The 22,536-nt window shown below is 43.8% G+C and overlaps 1 protein-coding gene across 1 annotated transcript; it reads right to left on the bottom strand.

Moving 5' to 3' along the window:
• Window positions 1-4,514: 4,514 nt before the first annotated feature.
• prdm2b (PR domain containing 2, with ZNF domain b) lies at window positions 4,515-20,685 on the bottom strand. Its single transcript, XM_064967927.1, has 7 exons — window positions 20,571-20,685; window positions 19,830-19,933; window positions 18,303-18,455; window positions 17,029-17,155; window positions 14,601-14,714; window positions 5,012-9,675; window positions 4,515-4,796 (listed from the first exon to the last, which is right to left on the bottom strand). The coding sequence occupies exons 1-7, from the start codon at window positions 20,683-20,685 to the stop codon at window positions 4,779-4,781; spliced, it is 5,295 nt and encodes a 1,764-aa protein (XP_064823999.1). The 3' UTR covers window positions 4,515-4,778.
• Window positions 20,686-22,536: the final 1,851 nt, after the last annotated feature.

The following is a 22,536-nucleotide window of genomic DNA, read 5'->3' as shown; positions in this document are numbered from 1 at the left end:
TCCAACATCAGCACCAAGTTTACACTTCTAAATAAATGTCTTGAGGGTTCGTGTCAGATGAATGCACTGCATCACTGATAAAATGCAGTTTAGACTGCATACTGTAAACACCTGAAAACAAAGCTCACAATTAGCATTTGGAACATGACAAATACATACAGCAAAGAACAATTGGTATTTGGAGGGCAGGTGGTTAATATTGTGTAATTTAATGGCAGATGGTAAACATTTCTATGTTACTTTAAAGCGTTTAATATTGTACTCGAATCTATTATTAACTCTGACCTCTGGTCATATTGATGTCTAACTTGTGTTGCTGTTTTAGCACCAGACTCAGACGTCTCAAGGTCACGGTGTCCTGGCCATCACTGATTTTCTGGTGAGGTCATTTCCTGGTCAAGCTGCGCTGAAACAATACATCTCCTGGAACAAAGATAGCGATTCCACTGTCAGAATAAATCTGATGCAATTTGTATGCAGTGCTCATAACTTTCAAGTAGAAAATTCAGTGACTCTTCAGCAGTTTGCATACTGATAGGTGACTCAGGACTCATTTGCACACAGGTCATTGTTGTTCATGAGGCTGACTGAAAAGTGTCAAAGCTCTATTGCCTGTCCCAGAACAAGCCTTTCACAAGGTATCACCCACGCAGAGGAACGAGGCGAGGGCGGTAGGCATGAGATGACTCACATGTCAAATTTACTGACAAGTGTGCTACACTCAAAATAGACTCAAATCACAGGAGCTAGCAAGCCAGCCATGGTCCTCTGACAGTCCACATATAACTTTTGATACGCCTTGATTACAGTATCTATCTAAACTTTTTTTTTTAAAGAGAACATTCCAATTGGTCACAACTTGCCAATGCCAAGATAGGCCAAGCTTTATCAGCCACCCAGAATATTACATGATGTACTCTGTCAAGGGTAGACCAAGGAATAAATAAACAGAGCATTTGGCATTCTGACCACAAGCCAACTCCAGCAGCAATGCCTCAGGTAATATTCTGGCTCTACAGCAAACAAATAGTGACAGACTACAGCTTTAGCATTACAGCAAGATAGTTCATCTAGAGGGGGCTAATCACGCTTCAGGTAACTTTTGATCTTGATTGAAGAAATTCATATCTATTCTTTGGCATGTCGAGAAGACCCCTTCTCTTTTCCCACATTTTGTTACGTTACAGCCTTATTCTAAAGAGGATTAAATGTAAAAGAAAATGTCCCTCAGTCTAAACACAATGCACCATAATGACAATGCGAAAACAGGTTTCTACAAAATGTTACCCTTCTATATAAGGTTCCACAGTTGACAGTGCACGTAAGAGCAAGAACCAAGCCATGAGGTCCAAGGAATTGGCTGTAGAGCTCCAAGACTGGATTGTGTCAAGGCACAGATCTGGGGAAGGGTACCAAAATAATGTCTGCAGCATTGATGGTCCCCAATAACACAGTGGCTTCCATCAGTCTTAAATGGAAGAAGTTTGGAACCACCAAGACTCTTCCTAGAGCTGGCCGCCCGGACAAACTGAGCAATCTGGGGAGAAGAGCCTTGGTCAGGGAGGTGACCAAGAACCCGATGATCACTCTGACAGATCTCCAGAGTTCTTCTGTGGAGATGGGAGAACCTTCCAGAAGGACAACCATCTCTGCGGCACTCTATCAATCAGGCCTTCATGGTAGTGGCCAGACGGAAGCCACTTCTCAGTAAAAGGCACATGACAGCCCACTTGGAGTTTGACAAAAGTCACCTGAAGACACTCAGACCCTGAAAAACATGATTCGCTGCCAAGCTTGTAGCGTCATACCCAAGAAGACTCGAGGCTGTAATCGCTGGCAAAGGTGCTTCAACAAAGTACTGAGTAAAGGGTCTGACTACTTATGTAAATGTGATAAGGTGTGACATTTTTTTGTTTATAAATACCCATTTTGGGGGTATTGTGTGTAGATTGATAAGAAAAAAACATTTAATACATTTTGGAATAAGTGTATTGTAACAAAATGAGGAGAAAGTCAAGGGGTCTGAATACTTTCTGAAGGCACTGTATAAGTAGTGTATCAGTGTTTCTGAAATAGACTACATTTCAGTCAGACGGTGCATAATTACTGTTCGACATATCACTATGCCTCCCAAATAGGCCTAAATACTCACCACCATGTGACCAAGATGAGCAAATCTGTGCCTCGCCTGGCTCAAAACAGATGCCCGAAAGTACGATGACTAAAGTTTAAAAGGACATAACCAAAACATATTAAATCATATATGGCAGCACACAGACGGCAAATTGAAAAAGGCTTTAATATATCAATTAGAACAATATGTTTTACATAATGAGGTCAACAGGGATACGTCTTTGTTCATTCATCCTCAAACATATATTAGAAGATTCTCCATTAATTTCACTCCGAAGAGAATTATCAGGAATACCGATGCAGGAAGGCAACGGAAATATCATAAATTAGCTTTATAATATATATATATATAGTATATATAGTTCAATTACAGTTTTTTTTTCAAACATGCTACAAGCACTTGAGTCATATCCCTCTCCTCTACCTCAGCTGTAAAAGGCAGATGGTCCAGAAGGAACAACAGTGGGGTGAGCATTGTAAACAGGGACAGAATTCCTCTATATAGCACATCATGGGATAGATAGGGACTAATCATAATCAAAAGTACAATACTTTGTCAAAGTATAACATGTAATAGGTCTACATATAGATGACATTGAAGAAGATACACTACCTTCCCAGCCACCCTTGACTGTAGGTACAGAAAAAAACAGCAATCAAATGACCTTACTGCGGTCTGTTTGCAGCTGCAAGGAACATAAGAACTGAAGCAACTTTTCAAGGCCATCCTTATTACTGGAACACAGTGGCTTCTGCTCTCCCCATCTACAGCCATGACTCCAATTATCAAACCTTAAACAAACAAAATCCTAACATCATCATGGTGGAACATTTTTGGCAATCCTCCACACACGATCACTGCTGCTACATATTTCAAATTAATGCATTTGATTACATCATACGGGTGAAATCAAGTCTGGGGAACTATTCAAAATTGCTCAATCTACAGGGAGTCTTAAACGAGGGCAATATTCCAACGACTATATTTCACTGACTTTGAGGCAACCCAAGTTCTCAGTCATATGTAATAGAGATCTCCACATTCCATTCTTCACATTTGACCCCAAATCATTCAAGGATTCGTAGCGATCAAATCAAAACAGTTTGGCAGATGTTTTTAAAGTGCTTTCAGACAAGACGACTTATAACTACATATGACACATCAATAAAATGTGAGCCTCTGAGAAATCCACAATGTCAATAAACTGGATAAGTGGCAGTGCCCCCCCCCCCAACAGAAACACATTTTCAATGTCATCTTCCCCTATCCCTTCCCAGGGAACTAACTGTCAGAGGTATACGGCTGCATTGTTCTAGTTATCCTCTGATAAGCAACATAAGGAAAACATGCCGGAGAGAAAACAGACTTTGAGATCAAGGGGACAACGGTTGTCAGCCCACACACAAGGTGCAAGCCTACCCATACGCACGTTTGAATGCATATACACACACACACACTTGGGACACGCCGTTTCTGACAAGCCATTTCTACAGTTGAAAACAGTTCCGTTTCATCTTGGCTTCCCAACGAAAATAAAAATCTGCCAATGAAGAGATGTTCCAAAATGTATTCTCAACGGAGCATTGCGTGAAATCAAATATACATATTCATTTGCAAATCATGTGTATTAATCAAAGTAGGCGCAGGACTTAACATGGAGACAAGCAGACAAGGGACAGGTCTCTAGTTCAGCTGGATTCAGCACATGCATTAAGAGACGGAGATGTCGGAGGATTCATCAACCACCAAACAATGGAAAAAACGGAGCGAAAAGAAACACCAGACCAGTTTTGTGAACGGATATAAATGATTGCCATTTGCAATATCAGCTTTTAACCGTTACAGAACCCCAATACCAATGTTATGACACACAATATATATATATATTATATTTATTCATTGTCATTAATAGTCTGTTTAATCCTTTCTTTTTTTGTGTTTAAAATCTGCACCCTGTCCCAGGCTCATTTCACAGAGAGTGATGTAGAGAGAGGCGTGCCTCCCTCTGTTCAGCCAACACAGCATGTGATGTGAAGGGAGTAGAGAGCAGAGTTCATGTTGTCCTGTAATGGTGCCAGCACACCTCCAGATCCTCCTGTCTGTCTCTGTCTGTCTGTGTGTCTCTCTCTGTGTCTCTCTCTGTGTCTGTCTGTCTCTGTGTCTGTCAGTCTCTGTGTCTGTCAGTCTCTGTGTCTGTCAGTCTCTGTGTCTGTCTGTGTCTGTGTCTGTCTGTCTCTGTGTCTGTCTGTCTCTGTGTCTGTCTGTCTCTGTGTCTGTCTGTCTCTGTGTCTCTGTGTCTGTCTCTGTGTGTCTGTCTGTCTGTGTCTGTCTGTCTGTGTCTGTCTGTCTGTGTCTGTCTGTGTCTGTCTGTCTGTCTGTGTCTGTCTGTCTCTGTGTCTGTCTGTCTCTGTGTCTGTCTGTCTCTGTGTCTGTCTGTCTCTGTGTCTGTCTGTCTCTGTGTCTGTCTGTCTCTGTGTCTGTCTGTCTCTGTGTCTGTCTGTCTCTGTGTCTGTCTGTCTCTGTGTCTGTCTGTCTGTCTGATCCTTGGGAAGGCCAGAGTTTCTCCTCAGAGGCGAGCCAGCACAGCGACATCCTCCTAGCCGGGGACTTGTTAATCCTCAGAATCCACATTTCTCTACCTGGCTCACTTCAGCAAGTACTCCTGGAAGACAAGAGACAAGTATCAGCTACAGTGATACGTCTTCTCTACCTTGAAGTGCAACACAGAACCTGATTAACAGAACCACCTTGTGTTGAAACTGCTCTCTAAGACACAGATTATTGTGTAAAGGTTGATTTAAAAGTAACTTGCTATGAATTAATTAGGTAATAGTTCTACATGGGCTGAGACTGGACACTGTTTGAAAGTAACCTTACCTGGGTCTCTTCAGGCTCCTGGCTGGAGAGGTCATCTGTTTTCACCTCCACAGGCGCTGCAGTGTTGGCCATCTGTAGGCTCCGGGTCACCGGCCCGACAGCTCGCTCCCTCGCTCTCAGAGAGAACCGTTCCCCTTCTTTCTTAGGCGGCACCTGAGACTGCTGCTGTGGGGGCGATTTCACCTCCGCTCCCTTCTTGGGTGGCACTTCCTTGCCCATGCGTTGCTTTGTCTGAGCTGCTGGCCGCAGTGCAGAGTCACTGGGACTCTCGGAGGGCAACGGGGTGGGGGGTAACGATTGAACTTTGCCTTTTTTACTTTTCTTGCTGAGAGAAACTGTGGCTGCTGGGAAAGAGGCTGGCCTCTTGGTGCACACCTGTGTGGCAGCCATCTTTCCTTTACCCACCGGTGGTGGGGCCTCAGCCTCCGCAGGGCCAGGTCCAGAGTTGCGAGCACGAGTTTTGCTAAGCGTTTTGGGAACCGGCTCAGCCGGTTCTGGCTTCTGGATCTCAGAGTCTGTGGTTCTCCGTCGAAGGCTCATGTTTTTGTCTACAGCTGGTGTTGCCTCTGTTGCGGCTCCCTTTTTGGCCTTCTTAGAGACTGGCTTCATGGGACAGCTGCCTGCTATATGTTTATTGAGGCTGGCAGGGTAGGTGAACTCTCGGCTGCAGTGAGGGCATACGTGGACCTCCTGCTCTTGAGGCTCCTCCTGTTTAACCTGGCTAGGGGCCTTGTTAACAGTAGCTGCAGTCTCATTCCTCTGCCCGATGGCCTTCTGAACCAGCTGGCTCTTCTTCTTACCGAAGGAACTCATCTTGGTTTTGCCAAGCGGTTCTTGGTTGAAGTTGAGCCTCTTGGGTTGGCCCATTCTGCGGAAGGCGTTGTGCCCTGCGTTGGCAGCAGAGGCAGGCGACAGAGAGCCGTTCTGGGGCTTCACTATCTGTCTCAGAGGGATGGGGTTCTTCTTGGGAGTGTACCGCCTCTTATCACTGGCGTTGGCACAGGCTAGTATGTGCTTGTGCAGCTCGGGCATGTTGTCAAAACTCTTGCCGCATTTGGTGCAGCGGATGGCAGTGCTGAATGTCTGGGGGATGTTGTGGGTAGTGAAGTGGGTGGCTGAGGCCACAGAGCCTGCAGCAGTGCGGTTGTGGTAGGGGAAGGGGGGTGGCTTGAAACTGGGGTAGTGTTGATTAATGCCCAGGCGTACGTCTGGGCCTTTAGGCTTGCCTCCCTCAGAGGCCATGATCTTTATAGTAGTGTACAGCTCTTCAGTTAGGTCCTCCAGTCCATCCTCCTCATGCTTCCCATTAGCATCAGGCTCCTCCTTCTTCACATCAGAGACACCCTGGGAGGAAGCAACTTCAGGAGAGGACTCAGGCCCTGTGGCTACGGTTGAGGAGGGGTTACTCTCCTCTTTGGCCCTGGCTGGGTCTGTGTAGTTCTGTGGCCTGGGCTTGCCGTTCTCTACCGCTGTGTGAGTGCACAGCTGGCTGGGATGCAGGTCCTTCTGGTGCTGCTGGAGGTTGCAGAGGAAGGCGAACTCCTTGGAGCAGACGGAGCAGACAAAGACGCGTCCCACGCCGTGGAGGGCCGTGCGGTGCTCCAGCAGAGCAGGGGCGTTCCCGAACAGCTGCACGCAGAACTCACACTTGTAGGGCCACTCAGCGGCGTGCTCTAGGATGTGCCGACTGAGCTCTTTGATGGCGCGGAAGGGGTCCTCACATACATTACACACAAAACTCTTACTGAAGGGCTCTGGCAGCGATCCCTCTTCCTCCTCTGACAACGACGAGGGTTTGTCAGCAGCAGCAGACAGAGGTGAAGACCCTGTGCCACTAGGAGAAAGGACTAAGTCAGCCAGCTGTTCACTGTGCTGGGGATCCCCTTTAATCACAGTGCTGGAGAGAGATGGCGGGGAGACCGCTGGTGGAGCTGGGATATCCGATATGGCAGCAGGCGAGGTCGATGAGGCAGAGAGGAGGGATTCTGTTACTGATGATAATACAGCGAGTTCAGAGCATTGGGATTTCTCCTGTCCCTCAGTAATAATCGGTTCCAGGTCTTGATTCACTTGGACATCCAGCAAACTTTGGTTCCCAGTCCTAGCAGGTTTCGATTGTGTTGAGGGCAGACTCAGAGCGGCAGCATCAGATACCAAGGAGGGCTCCGTAGAGGGGCTTGAAATAGCTTCCCTGGTAAGGGGATCTGGATTAGAGTCTATTGGCTTATTGATATGTTCCTCATCTCCATAACTGTTACTTACTGCAGCTAACATTGTCTCTGCTGTGGTAGAGTTCGATACGCAAACTGGCTCGTCCTCACCTTGGTCGATAGATCTGGGGGACATTTTTTGGGAGAGGACAGGGAGAGAGCTGATGAGCGTAGGGCAGTCTGGTGAGGGCATGGTGGGTAGGACAGGGGGAGGTGGCGTTGGAGAGGTCAGGCTGGAGCCACAAGGGGAGGAGGGGTTCATCGTGACGGGCGTTAGAGAGGGGGGAGAGGGATGGGCTGATTCAGAGGGCAGATTGGAAGAGGGACTGTGAGATGCGGTACCTGTACCACTGCCTGCAGTATACTGAGAATCTGGGCTTCCCAGGGGAGAAGAGCCTTCCTCTTCTGCTGGGTTTAAGCCGGCGTACTCGTTCATCAACACCTTCTCTAGCATGCTGGTGTTGGGCTTCTTCTTCTTGGTGGGGGGCTGTGCCGGAGATGGACTTCCCTTAGACTCTGCTGTACTCTTCCGACTCATGCTTAAATCCAGCACTACCTCCCCGGGCGTCTTGTTCAAGCTGTCCCTCCTCTTACTGATGCCGCTGGACAGATCCAAGGGCTGCTGATTACACGAGTTCCCTCCGGTCCGAGAGGCAGACCAGCTGCACCCGTTCTTCCCGCTGGGACTCAGTGTGTCCCTCTCCTCCTTGCTGGACAGACTCCAGGCAGGGGACATGCCCAGGGTCTCCAGATTTGGCACCTTGAGGGTGTACGACGAGACCCCCGCATCGTTCTTACAGCCGTTTTCTTTCAGCGCAGGGCTGAGCTGTGGAGATGAGGAGGGGGAAGCTGTTCTTCTCTTGAACCTGCCTGAGGCTGCAGGCAGAGACGTAACGGAGAGAGGGGGAGCTAATCTGTGCCTCTCTGCTATCAGGGCAATGGCAGGTTTCTGACTGTCTGTCTGAGTCTGGAGGAGCTGTTTGAGCTTAGGAGACAGATAGATCGTTTTCTCCTTTTGAAATGCTAATGAGTCTGAGGACTGAGGGAACACACTTCCCACCAACAAGGCGGATGAGGAAGACGTGGAGGAGGAAGAGGAGGCGGAAGAGGACCCAGTTTCAGACTCCATTTTAAGACTTGGCATGAGCGGGGGTGTCGACGTTCTCCTTTTCGACATGGGCTGGCCGAGATTCGAGACCTGCCTCACAGCACATGTCCTGGTATCCACTTTGAGAGCCTGACTGATCTGATTGGGGCTGATGACCACTGCGTCAAGACCAAACAGTGCTGCAGAACTGGAGTCCACTTCGATCACCTCACAGCCACTGACTGAACTAGTGGACAGGATCTTGCCGTCGATGTACAGGCTGAGATTCTCCGAGATGTTATTGGCTATGTCGACCAGGTACTCCTCTCGGTCCCCCTCATCCTCAGTGTCTGCACTGGGCACATAGACGAGGGGTGGGCTGACGCTAGGGGACTGTTCAGGCAGATGATGCAGCTGCTGCTGAGATGGGCTCTCCTGCAGCAGCATGCCTTTCCTGCGGACACCCTTGGGCAGTAAGTGGCGCTCGTGGATTCTGCGCTGGTGTCTGCGCATGTTGGTGTGAGTGCCGAATGCCTTATTACAATACTTGCAAGGATGAAGCTCCTTTGTCTCACCATTCTCATCCACGATAAACGGCCGGTCACTCTCAGCTGCAGGGTCCTTCCTCACAACCTCAAGGCTCCCCATAGGTCCTCCAGGGACAGGGGAGCCCCTGACAACATAGTGACCAGAGACAGTGCTACAGTCTGGGCTCGAACCACCAGCCTGCCCCAGAGGAGTGAGTAAAGTAGCAGTCCCAGCTAGTGAGCCAGGCCTTTGGCCTTTGTTTTTTGGCCCGTTCTCATGCCTCCGCTCGTGCCGCCGACGCCCCACCTGCGAGCCGAAGGACTTGCCACAGTAACGGCATTTGAACGTGTGCGTTTGCTGGTTTGCGGTGGCGTGGATGTGTGTGTGGCGCTCCAGGCCCTGTTTGGTGGAGAAATGGCGCTCGCAGTGCTGGCAGGGGTGGGACTCCTCTCCGTGGGGGTCACCTTCCAGGTCAGGGTCGGGGTCAGGGTCTGCCTCTGGTTCAGCCCTTGGTAGGGATGAGGCAGTCTCAGTGTCATGCTGAAGGCTCCCAGGCCCCTCCTCAACTGGGCTGCTATGGCTTAGTGGCAGATCAGGCTGCTCACTCCTCTCCTCTGGCTCAGCTTCAGTAGCAGACTGAGCACTCTGTTGTGTCAGTGACAGCGGCTGCTGCAGATTCCCTGGGTCTTCCTCTTCATCATCCTCCTCCGCTTCCCCTCTCATTGCTGCTGAGATGAACTGGGCTTGAGAGAGGCCATTCCTCCCCATGGGGGAGCTCTCCCGAGTCCCCTTTGAAGGCCCTGGTGATTGAGAGAGTCTCTCGTCTTCCTCATTTGGACCTACAACAACAGCAGAACAACAACAGTTAGTTACATCATTTACATGTAAAAAAATGTAATTGAAAAAATGCTGAGATTTTAAGAGTATAGTTGAAACGTTTGAAACACATGAATAACAGGATTTAACTAGCTTATACCTAGGGCTGTTGCGGTGACCGTATTACCGCCACGACTGCAGTAAAATGCCACATGACCTTTGAGTCACGGTAATCTCCTTATGCTCTCAGGCCATGCGTTGGTAGGACCCTAACGACCAGCTGGTCCTAATACCCTGGTACTCACCACTCTATTGTCCCTCTCGCCACTCTGACATCAACGCAAATACAATAGAATATCACATCAAAACAGTATCATCCTTTTAAAACTCAGCATTTCGCGACACTCTGCATTAACATCTGCTAACCATGTGTATGTGACAAATAAAATTGCCATTTTGAAGAAAGAAGTTCAACTCAGGTTGAAACGGAGTGTAAAAACAGGGCTGTTGTGGATGTTGTTTCAAAGTCTAACAACAAAATGGACAACTCTTTCTAAGGTGGTTACTAATTCATAATACCCATACACATATTAGAGCTTATGAATATGAGCCTGAGCCCAAGCCCCCCCCCCCCCAAAAAAAACGGAATCAAAATATGATTGTGCTGTTATACAATACATTGCCTACTGCATATTAAGCATGGCAGAAAAAACATGAAACAAAACTGATTTAAGATGTCTTTGGTACATAATTGGTCTAGCAGCATATACTCCAAAATGAAATGCATTCACACCTTTGAGTGTGGACTCTATTATTATGCAAACTGGAATGGACTGGTTACCTTATCCTACGCTCCAAACGTTCTATCCATGAGTCTGGGGGAGAACGTCTAGCCCTGGGATACGCGCAATGCCGTCGAGGGAACACAAAATATTTTACTTTTCTTCACATTTTCAAACAGCCCATTTATATTTTCCTAACGGGGCTATACTTTTGGGTGAGTAGCCTCATTTCACTGCCAAAAATACAATTAAACCATCTAGTGTTCAGCGAAATAACGACACAATATCAAATACAGGTAGCCTAATACTGAACACCAAATCACATTAACCGTTACTCTCTCAGCAGGAATTCCACTATGTAGCCAAAAATAGCTGCAGCTCATGTTGGTATCTGTACTGATGGCGCAAAAGCCATGACAGGGAGACGTAGTGGAGTGGTAACGCACGGGCAAGCAGTTTCTCCTGACGCCACTTGGGTACACTGCAGCATCCACCAAGAGGCTCTTGCTAATGCTTTTACAACATACAGAAGTGCACTAGTTATCAAGGGGCAAAGTATGGAAACCTTCTTTTTTTTACGAGCTTAAAGTTCTTTACTGACCATCATTTTCACTTGTCTGACCACTTGCACGATGACGAGTTTCTCACACGGCTGGCCTATCTGGGTGATGTTTTTTCTAGCCTGAATGATCTGAATCTAGGATTACAGGGACTCTCCGCAAAGTATATTCAATGTGCGGGACAAAATTGAGGAGTTGGAGCTGATTAAGAAGTTGGAGCTATTCTCTGTCTTCATTAACAAGGACAACACACAGGTCTTTCCATCATTGTATGATTTTGTGTGTGCAAATTAACTCAAGCTTACGGACAATGTCAAATGTGATATAGCGAAGCACCTGAGTGAGCAGGTACTTTCCCAAAATGGATGAAACAAACAACTGGATTCATTATCCCTTTCATGTCCTGCCTCCAGTCCACTTACCAATAACTGAACAAGAAAGCTTCATCGAAATTGCAACAAATGGTTCTGTGAAAATGTCATCTAATCAGAAGACACTGACAGATGGATTGGGGTGCGCTCAGAGTATCCTGCCTTGGCAAATCGCGCTGTTAAGACACCGATGCCCTTTGCAACCACGTACCTATGTGAGAGTGGATTCTCGGCCCTCACTAGCATGAAAACTAAATACAGGCAGACTGTGTGGAAAATAATTTAAGACAGACTCTCTCCAATACAACCCAACATTGCAGAGTTGTGTATCCTTTCAAGCACACCCTTCTCATTAATCTGTGGTGAGTTTTTTCCATTTTTGATAACGAAAGGTTTTATATGTAAGACGGTAAAATAAAGAGCAAAATTACTGATTATTATTATTATTATATGTGCCCTGGTCCTATAAGAGCTCTGTCACTTCCCACGAGCCGGGTTACGACAAAAACGTACTAATTCATATGTTTAATAAATGTATCGTATAGTGTGTGTGTGTGGCAGGCTTACAATGATGGCAAAAAACATCATTTGAGAGTGCGCTGACTCTGGTGCTAGAGGGTGTACGCAGATGGAGGTTGAATGGGGGTACAGGACTACAAAAAGTAATATGTATGTAAGACGGTAAAATAAAGAGCAAAATTACTGATTATTATTATTATTATTATATGTGCCCTGGTCCTATAAGAGCTCTGTCACTTCCCACGAGCCGGGTTGCGACAAAAACGTACTAATTCATATGTTTAATAAATGTATCGTTATAGTGTGTGTGTGTGGCAGGCTTACAATGATGGCAAAAAACATAATTTGAGAGTGCGCTGACCCTGGTGCTAGAGGGGGTACGCAGCTGGAGGTTGAATGGGGGTACAGGACTACAAAAAGTTTGGGAACCACAGCCCTAGGCGATGCTGTTGGTTAACTGATTGTGCAGGGCTGCTTAACAGTCCGCTTACAGTGAATTCCAATATGATTTTGAAATGCCTAGTCATTTTTTTCGATTTTCAAAATGAATAGGAGGATATTACTTTTAGCTACAGAATCTCTCCACCATGCGTTTCCATCTCCTCCCCTGTGTCCTTTATTCCTTTCTGCAGCGTGCAGACTGGCTATCAACAGTTTAGTGAAATATGTTTTGTTATCGAAAACATGGTTACTAACCAAAGTTCCCCAACAGATTTGACTTGTTCTCCCAAATTAAGCACTGGGTAGGTGGTGCAGGAACAGGGTTGGAGAGCCCATGGCATTCAGAGTTCGGGTGGAATATCACCTGTCGTTTCGGGAGAGCATGCTCCTCAAACAGTGGTTGATGTGTGGAGGAAAATAAGTCTCCTTATGTTTATCCCTCAGCTGCTCATATTAAGCACATGCTCAGCTATAAAACCAAAGTAGCCTACCAGGCATCATTGAAAAACGGACTGGCGGGAAAGTGCGAGGCCACCATTCCCTATTTGAGTGCATAGAGATGCCATGTCTTTTTTCCCCCTGTTCCTGCCCATTTGATAAAAAGGCCACTCTAAATCTAAACTCATTTGACATATCAGTAAATACAAGATTAAATTCTGAATAGTCTGATGGGTGAAAATATGTTCACTTGAGAGAACAGCGTGTGCAAGCCTGGTGCAAGGAACAGTGAGCAAGCTTTTTTTTCCAACTTTCTCTATCATCAATAGACTACAGTTGCATCATGCAGCCCATATACGTTTTGATTTCTAAGACAGTCTAAGGTTTGTATCATTCGCAAGTAAAGTTCCCAAGTAACTCTAAACCAAGCATATAGGACCTGTTTAAAATTATCACTTTTTACACTCAACATAGCCACATGCACTCTTACTCCAGAATGGGAAAAATATCTTTTCAGGTAAGTTCAATTATATTCTTCTTACTATAAAATCATATAAAATAAAATAATGGCATGGGGCTTATTTATTTATCCTTTATTTTACCAGGTAAGTTGACTGAGAACACGTTCTCATTTGCAGCAACAACCTGGGGAATAGTTATATGGGAGAGGAAGGGGATGAATGAGCCAATTGTAAACTGGGGATTATTAGGTGACCGTGATGGTTTGAGGGCCAGATTGGTAACTTAGCCAGGACACCGGGGTTAACACCCCTACTCTTACGATAAGTGCCATGGGATCTTTAATGACCTCAGAGAGTCAGGACACCTGTTTAACGTCCCATCCGAAAGATGGCACCCTACACAGGGCAGTGTCCCCAATCACTGCCCTGGGGCATTGGGATATTTTTTTAGACCAGAGGAAAGAGTGCCTCCTACTGGCCCTCCAACACCACTTCCAAGCATATCATTACAGCTAAATGAACAAGCCAACTGCCAATGGCATGGAGCATAGCCAGATAACATAGTTGGCCAATTCATATTCTGTTATTCTAAAATAGATTTTATTCATGTCATAATGTTACTTTAGGCCTAAAATAAACCATGTATTTATTGTAATGGTGTGTATTAATTTTATTATATATATATTTTTTACCCCCTTTTCACCCCAATTTTGTGGTATCCAATTGGTATTTAGTATTTTCTCAACGCTGCAACTCCCGTATACGGACTCGGGAGAGGCGATGGTCGAAAGCCGTGCGTCCTCTGAAACCCGACCCAACCAAGCCGCACTGCTTCTTGACACAATGCCCACTTTAACCCGGAAGCCAGCCGCACCAATGTATCGGAGGAAACACCGTGCACCTGGCGACCGTGTCAGCGTACACTGCGCCCGGCCCGCCACAGGAGTCGCTAGTGCGCGATAGGACAAGGACATCCCTGCCAGCCAAACCCTCCCCAAACCCAGACAACGCTGGGCCAATTGTGCGCCGTACCATGGGTCTCCCGGTCGCGACAGAGCCTGGACTCGAACCCAGAATCTCTAGTGGCACAGCTAGCACTGCAATGCAGTGTCTTAGACCACCATGCCACTAGGGAGACCATCAACTTTTTACATGTAGCAGTTCCAAAGGCGTACATCAGCGGCTTGAACGCAGCTGGGATGCGTGGAGATGCTAAACTTGTTTATGTTAATTAACGGTCAATTACCGTGAGACCGGCAGTCTTTTGCATGACAATAATTGACTGACAAAATGTCATGACCGCCATAGCCCTACTTACAACCTCAACTGACTCCCCAAATTAGACAAATATCCATAATAATGGGAGAACTACTAACCTTCCTCTGTGTCCCACATCTCTTTGAGAATAGGTTTGGTTACGCCTGTTTGCTTGGGCCCACGGAATGCACCCAAACCAGCCTGTCTTGCTCCCTCCAACAGCTTTCTTCTGGCTAAGGGGGAAAGCACACATCAACCAACAAACATTAGCTAAACTCAAATAAAACATTTCACACCAAAGCAATACTGGTAAGTTGTGGAGTTTAATTATTTCAAAATGTTGACATTGGACTACTTCTATGTAAGTAAATCCACTATTAGAAAAGGAGATGTTCAGATGAGTGTACTAATTCCCTTTCACACCTCAACTCACAACTGTGCTGCGTATTGGTTGGCACTTAAAACCACGTGGAATTACAAACTCATAACATTAAAATGTGGAAAGCAAAGCAAGATTTGATTGCTGAACAGGATCTGAAAAATGTAGGTCAAGTACCACGTGAGCTTATGTAAAATTGTTCTTTGAATATTGACAATGTTTTGTTTTTTTTACAAGCTGCTGCAGGTTAAAAAGTTATAAGTCCAATACATTAATATAAAACGACCGGCCAAAAGGACTTTTAGCAGCCTTGATGCCCTCATTCTGAATATTTCAAGAATAAAACACTTGTCTTGGCTACATAATGAACACACAAATGTGAAGTGAATTATGGAATGGCTCATCATTATGGTATTTATGGCCCTAGGCAGGAGACCATTTTAAGTTTTAATCTCAGCCTGCCTCAAGAGACTGGGCTAGCACCCAGTCATCACTGGAGTTGCTGTGACAAGTAGGTAATCTGGTATGGTCTACAAAGCCTGATTCATGCCACAGAAACACATGCTACAGCTCAGTCATCTGACAAGCATGGTCAAATACATTCTGCAAAATATAAAACAGCGACACTCAAATGGGTTTCAAGTCAGAAAATGTAACAAGTTTGAGTGCTTGGAAACAAGTATTGAAATGTTGCTAGCATTTAGGCTTTCTGCCTGAAGTACCCACTTATTGTTGGGCATTTGAAACAGATATGCTAATATCGTTTAGCATAGAGGGATTGCAGATGAATGACAAGCAGGCTCAATCTCAATATTACACAACTCAGAATGTTGAGACTTCTAACATATCACTGAGTCAATAGATCATACTGCAAATTCAAAAACAGAGGGTTCATGCATAAGCCTACACCACATATAGACGTACAGTAGTGAATGTGGATATACCACCAACACTAACATTTTCCTTCATATTGAAAAATAAACACTAGTCCAATTACATGGAGAAAGAATTCTCAAATTCTACGGATTTCATTCTAGCAGCTAGCCTAAATCAAAAGATAATTATGGAAAATGCAACTCAATCTGAAGGTTTGAGAAAGGAAGGGTGGGACTTCAGAGCTTGTGCAACTGCATTCATCCAGGGCCTAGTCTGCACTACCTCAACTTTGCATTGGTTTTGGCTGAATAGCTAGCTACCCTCCCTAGGCCAAATGAAAATAGAGCTCACACTTACCTGGGGAAATTAACAAAATATCTAACCGTTCAGCTAAGTAGTCTTGGCTCCATCGAAAAACTCAAACAAAGTGTGTTTTTTTTCAGGGCAGGCATATATTCCTTGCGATGGTACAGCCAAAATTGATAACTTATCCAGCTAGCTAACAGTGAGTAGCTGGTTAGATGTAGCTTGCGTTAAGGGTTTACAACACATGTATGACACATACCTTAAGTTATCTACCCTAGCTACTTTTCCCCCATTATCACAACGGCCTTGTTTTGATCAGTTAGCCATTTGCTGAACACAAAGCCAGCGTTTGCCATCTTCCCTGCACGGGTTGTCTGGCACGTCCGGGCTTGATTTAGCCTGCTAGCTACCTGAACTGGATTGACAGGTCCGATCGAAACAAACAGATCAGACTATGAAATCCATAACCTGCAAGCCTTGTAACAGAACTAACTAGCTGGGTACCTTTTAAATATTTTTAAGTATCTAATGTAATCAACCGATCAGATAACGTGGCTCGCAACTGAGTTGTAAATTTGGAAAGGACGCGTCATATAAACGACATGATGAATTAGCTAGCTAACTTATTATTCTGATTTATTTAGCTGACTAGCTAATGTTGACAGTGACGTACTACCTGTGTTGTTACATAACAGCTACCAATTTAGCTGAAATCACACTCTTTATACGAATTAACAGTAGTCTAAAAGTATCTAACTTTTTGAGACAGAAAGTTTGGAAGAAAAAAAAATGGACTGCATCAAAACCTCGCTACAGTTAGCTAAGCTAGCTAGCATGCTATCAATAATCTAACTTTGAAATGGCATAAATACCATTTTCTTCGACTGCTGCTAACCATTGCGAACTACCGTATCGAAAAGGTTGCTGAATAATCTCCTGCGAAATGTATGACAGGATTTGTTTTATTGTAGGGGTGTACGCCTTACCTCGCTTTGCCCTGGGTGAATGTTTCTTGCTCAGACTGCTGCCTCTTTCTTCCTCTAGTGCAGCTGTTATCTCAGGGTTGTCTTCCCCATTGTACCACACCAGCAGCTCATCCCCTGGCCCAATTGGCTGTTACAAGGAAAGAGGAGAGTGGGAACCAATCAGAGACATGTTTGCTAAAAGACAGGACGAAATATTTGGGCCCCCGTCGTGTCTGTCAAGTCAGAGTCCAACAACAGGAATGTTAGGTCTTGACATTTTGGTAGCTACGGTAGTTAGGTGGCAAACGGTATTTTAAAATGTAAAATGTAATTATTTTTATGTAAATTATTTATTAGCATACCCAAGTATACCAGAGACAACATGTAAAATTTGCATTAATTATAGAAAGAGGTACATACAATGGTAAACATAGCAAAGACCAAAACATTGTAATTCTCTCATTTGGCTTCAAAGCAGAAATCAGCTGATGAAACACAAACAAAGCTTTCCCCGCCCCTGTTTTCAGTAAAAAGCTGAGGGTTGGGGCAGGACAAATGTAACCACATTCAAATTCATAGACAGAGCTATGGATGCAAGGACTAACCATCCATGACAACGATGAGGCCATCCATGTTTTGAGTCTATATAGTGTTTGTTGACATTTACTTTCTTTACAAACATTGGATCACAACAAGCTTCCATTTTAGATTCTGATAGGTTACGACAACTGAACTAAGCTAATGGGGCATTTCTAAGTTATGTACCTACTGATTCTTTAAGAATATATCAGTAATTTGTTAGTCCAAAAATGGATGTAGCAACCGATTGCCCCTTTAATAAGAATCTAAATAGCCAATACTCTAGATTCACATTAGAGCTGGGATGATAAACCGAAAATCTGCCCATACAGATAGATCACTTATCGCAGGCATTTTGCTGATATCGTTTATTACAATAAGTAGCCCATACTAGAGAAATGTTCAGTTTGAAATGTAATAAGTTTGCTTATTTGGGTGATAGTTAATGGGACAATTGATGGCTACAACCATCAAAACTAGTAGTAGTAGTTTAAATGAAGAAAAAAAAGTAAAACTATGGTGCACATTAATTATTATAGACATATTCTATTCATCGTTATTGCATCAATTCAAGTCATTTATCCAAATATGGATTTTGGTCCATATTGCCCAGCTCTAATTCACATGCCTAAATAGCAAACCACCCCATCACTCTGCTTTAGTGATCGACTGAATGAGAATAACATTTTACCAGTGAGACTAAATGTCTAACTTACCCGTAACACTTTGTAGTAAATGGCTCGGTTTATCTCTATGGGGAAAAGGTTCTGTTCTTGAGTGGAGTTAGCCCAGTTTACATACCGTTGCCAGTTCCCCTTCCTGGGGTCTGTGGCATCCACACACATCCAGCCCCTGGCTGGAAAATACACCTACAGAGGACATCTTGGTTATCTAGCCAATATTCTTTCAAATGTATGTATGAAAATGGATAACAGCATATAAAATAATAGGGAGGGTGTCCTGTGCCTGTAATGTGTACAACCTACAGTGCTAGTCAAAAGTTTGAACACCTACTCATTGAAAGGGTTTTTCTTTATTGTTTCTATTTTCTACATTGTAGAATAATAGTAAAGACATCAAAACTATGAAATAACACATATGGAATCATGTAGTAACCAAAAAAAGTGTTAAATTAAAATATGTTTTATATTTGAGACTCTTCAAAGTAGCCACCTTTTGCCTTGATGACAGCTTTGCACAGTTTTGGCATTCTCTCAACCAGCTTCATGAGGAATGCTTTTCCAACAGTCTTGAAGGAGTTCCCACATGCTGAGCACTTGTTGGCTGCTTTTCCTTCACTCTGCGGTTCAATTCATCCCAAACCATCTCAATTGGGTTGAGTTCGGGTGATTTGTTGAGGCCAGGTCATCTGATGCAGCCCTCCATCACTCTCCTTCTTGGTCAATTAGCCCTAACACAGCCTGGATGTGTGTTTTGGGTCATTGTCCTGTTGAAAAACTGATGATTGTCCCACTAAGCACAAACCAGACAGGATGGCGTATTGCTGCAGAATGCTGTGGTAGCCATGCTAGTTAAGTGTGCCTTGAATTATAAATAAATCACTGACAGCATCACCAGAAAAGCAACCCCACACCATCACACCTTTCCTTTCCTGTGGTGGTCCTCATGAGATCCAGTTTCATCATAGCGCTTGATGGTTTTTGCAGCTGCACTTGAAGAAACCTTTCAAAGTTCTTGAATTTATCCAGATTGACTTACCTTCATGTCTTAAAGCAATGATCGACTGTCATTTCTCTTTGTTTATTTGAGCTGTTCTTGCCATAATATGGATTTGGTTGTTTACCAAATAGGGCTATCTTCTGTATACCACCCCTACCTTGTCAAAACACAACTGAGTGTCTCAAACGCATTAAGGAAAGAAATTCCACAAATTTACTTTTAACAAGGCACACATGTTAATTGAAATGCATTCCAGGTGACTACCTCATGAAGCTGGTTGAGAGAATGCCAAGAGAGTGCAAAGCTGTCATCAATGCAACAGGTGGCTACTTTGAAGAATATCAAATATATTTTGATTTGTTTAACACTTTTTTGGTTACTACATGATTCCATTGGTGTTATTTCATAGTTTTGATGTCTTCACTATTATTCTACAATGCAGAGTATAGTAAAAATAAAGACAAATCTTGGAATGAGTAGGTGTGTCCAAACTTTTGATTGGTACTGTGGATGTGTGTTAATAAGGTTGATCTGAGGCTATCGCTCTATTCTCTGCTGCTCACCTCCCACATGTATACATTGCTGGACACCTGGGACCGCTTTTTCTTCTCTCCTACAAAAGGGCCGAACCTCTTGCCTTTAGGAATCGACCTAGAGGCCCAGACACCTGGGGAAAAGAGTGTAATGACATTCAAAATTTCACCATGCAATAGAGAGAATCTTTCAGTTTCTAAAAATGTGTTAAAATGCTCTGATTCTCTGAGGCATGCCAGGACAGACTGGAGATGTTTTTTTTATAATGTACTCTGCTTCCACTACCTTATCTAGTTCATCATCTCCCTTGTGATCACTTGTTGTTACTGTATGGTCATCAGTATCAGGAGCTCCACTCGTCCTAGGGTCCTAGGGCCCTGTGTTTTGATTGATCATTTAACCTGGATTTGAACCTTTATTTAAAAAGCCTTTTCATCAAACTTTCCCCTTTTATTTTTATGTCAGATGGTCCAACACCATCCTCAGACAATTGCTTTCATTTTTGGTGAAATTATAATTTCTGGAAAATACTTAAAATGAAGGTTAAAATCTAGGTCATGTGACATGATCAACCAAAACACAGGGCCCTAGACCACACCAGCGAACACCACAGAATCAGAAACCACACAACCACTCACTGCTTATCGTAAGATACACTGCTGCTATTGGAATTTTTATCACAAACAAACAATCACTTGGATCACTTATCTACGAAACTGAAAAGTAATGTGATGTTAGAACAAACCCAAAGCAGCTAATTTTCAACTCACCAATTCGACTTTGATCAACAGCAGAGGGGCTTAGTCTCAGGCCATCGGGCAAGCTCTTCCACACATGGTGTGGAATGTCAGCAAGCGTTTCGATTGTCCCTCCAGGAACAGCCATGGTCACCTAGAATATAACACATACTCATGTATCAAACAGACCAACACCCTGAGCAAAATATTTTAAAAAAACGTCACACCGGGAACATTAAAACTCATGTACAGAATGGGCATAAATGTATTGGCTTCTTTAACCTACTCAGGTAAGACTCCACATGGACACTTTGGCAGGCTGTGCTCACATGGGATCTAAAGGGGAGGCAGCACAGGGGACATGGTAGGATAACAGCATTGAGGCTTACTGCCAATGCCACATGCTGGCAGAGTCACTGTACTGATTATCAAGGGGATAGCTATCATTACTACTCAACTATAATTATGTGTGCATGACACTAAAATGTAAAGATGAACTGCCCCTGTATTAACAACAAAAGGTTGCAGTATATGATCTGCCAATACCACACATTTCAACAAGCTTGAGGAGAAATATCCTTTTGTAAGAAGTTGTATTTGTTTCTCATGACTGTCATAGCTGTCACTGGTTCCAAATAACACACTCTCCTTTATGTAGGCTATCGACCAGCTGTGACATGGTTTTCTTCATCGGTGACAAAGTCCTACACAAAGCAGATAACATGCAGGCCAATTGTTTGAAGCTTGCAGACATGCATATATTTGAGATTATAGGATGAATTCAGTGTAATAACTCATTTTTTTGTAATAGAGGTGAGTTTATATAGCCTGGAATAGTGATCAACTCAAATAAATTAATCCCATCTCAAAGATGCAAGATAATGTAGTCTTCAGTAGGCTATATATAGGCAGATAGGTAGGCTATAAGGAATTCATTTTAAAAACAGATTCCACTGATGATAATTTTAATGAAAAGAGACTGTGGCCTATTGCCCATCAGATAAACGATTATTTATCCAGAACATTCCTAGGCTGTCCACAAATCAGTTAGACCTACAAGAAATATAAAGACGACCAATTTAAGGGCTGATGGTTAAAAAACGCATACAGGCCTGTATTGTTATCTATATCGTTATCATTGAATACATTTAGACTTAGTTTGTATTGAAAGGTTTGAATTAAGAGATCAAACTACCCTTACCATAAGATAAAATAATGGATATAAGGGAAGTTTCCAAATTTTCTTAGTTCATAAATAAAACAAATCAGGATATGCCATAGCCTGAAGTACAATTAGGCATGATTTATTTTAATTTTATAAAGGCTATTTGCAATTGGAAACAAAAAAGTTGTGCTGCTAAAAATATAGCCTTTTAATTTAACCGTATATGTTGCTTTAGCCTATTTATATGCTAGAATGGCCTAATAAAGCCTAGATTTACCACAAAATCAGAACAAAAGGGATTTTTTAAAATTTGCCTACATCATGTGCTTGGAGTTGTATTCCGAGATTAGATATCAAGCAAGTGTTCCATTGTTACACACACATAAAATACAGAGGATATCACATTTTTTCTTTCAGATTGTGTAATGCGCTTGACCGAAAATTTGCGCGAGATGTCGTACATCCTGGTCAAATAATATGACAAAAATGTTTTTTTTTATTGTTACCCTTGTATTGCATCGACCACTCGCAGTGTAGGCTATTCCAAGCCGATGCAACCATCGACAAGGCGTTTCTGGTTTTCCAATGTAGGCCTATGTGTCGTCAACAGGTTTGATTGGGATACATATTTGTGGACTTACCGGTTTTATTTTGATCAGCACTGTGATTTTTGTCTACCTGCTTTCAATCTGCTGAAAATGGCGGATGGAGGCTTGAATCGAAATGTTATCCAATAACTATTCGTTCGGTTCGTAGTTGGGAGAGGCAGGCAAGCGCCTCGTGCAACCATCGAGGGGCAATGTTAAATTCGGCTCTTCAAATATTTTTATTCAA

The sequence above is a fragment of the Oncorhynchus masou genome, chromosome 6 (assembly GCF_036934945.1).
Source record: "Oncorhynchus masou masou isolate Uvic2021 chromosome 6, UVic_Omas_1.1, whole genome shotgun sequence".
Taxonomy (NCBI): domain Eukaryota; kingdom Metazoa; phylum Chordata; class Actinopteri; order Salmoniformes; family Salmonidae; genus Oncorhynchus; species Oncorhynchus masou.
The sequence above is the reverse complement of the archived record's forward strand: the minus strand, read 5'-3'. Positions and strand labels throughout refer to the sequence as shown.

Bases quoted from the DNA above. Each gene is read 5' to 3' on its own strand.
- prdm2b (XM_064967927.1), bottom strand. From the start codon at position 20,685: ATGGCTGTTCCTGGAGGGACAATCGAAACGCTTGCTGACATTCCACAC. The intron at 14,715-17,028 runs GTAAGGCGTACA...TTTCCCCCTTAG, and splicing joins TTCACCCAGGGCAAAGCGAG to CCAGAAGAAAGCTGTTGGAG. The intron at 9,676-14,600 runs GTTAGTAGTTCT...CTGTTGTTGTAG, and splicing joins GATGTGGGACACAGAGGAAG to GTCCAAATGAGGAAGACGAG.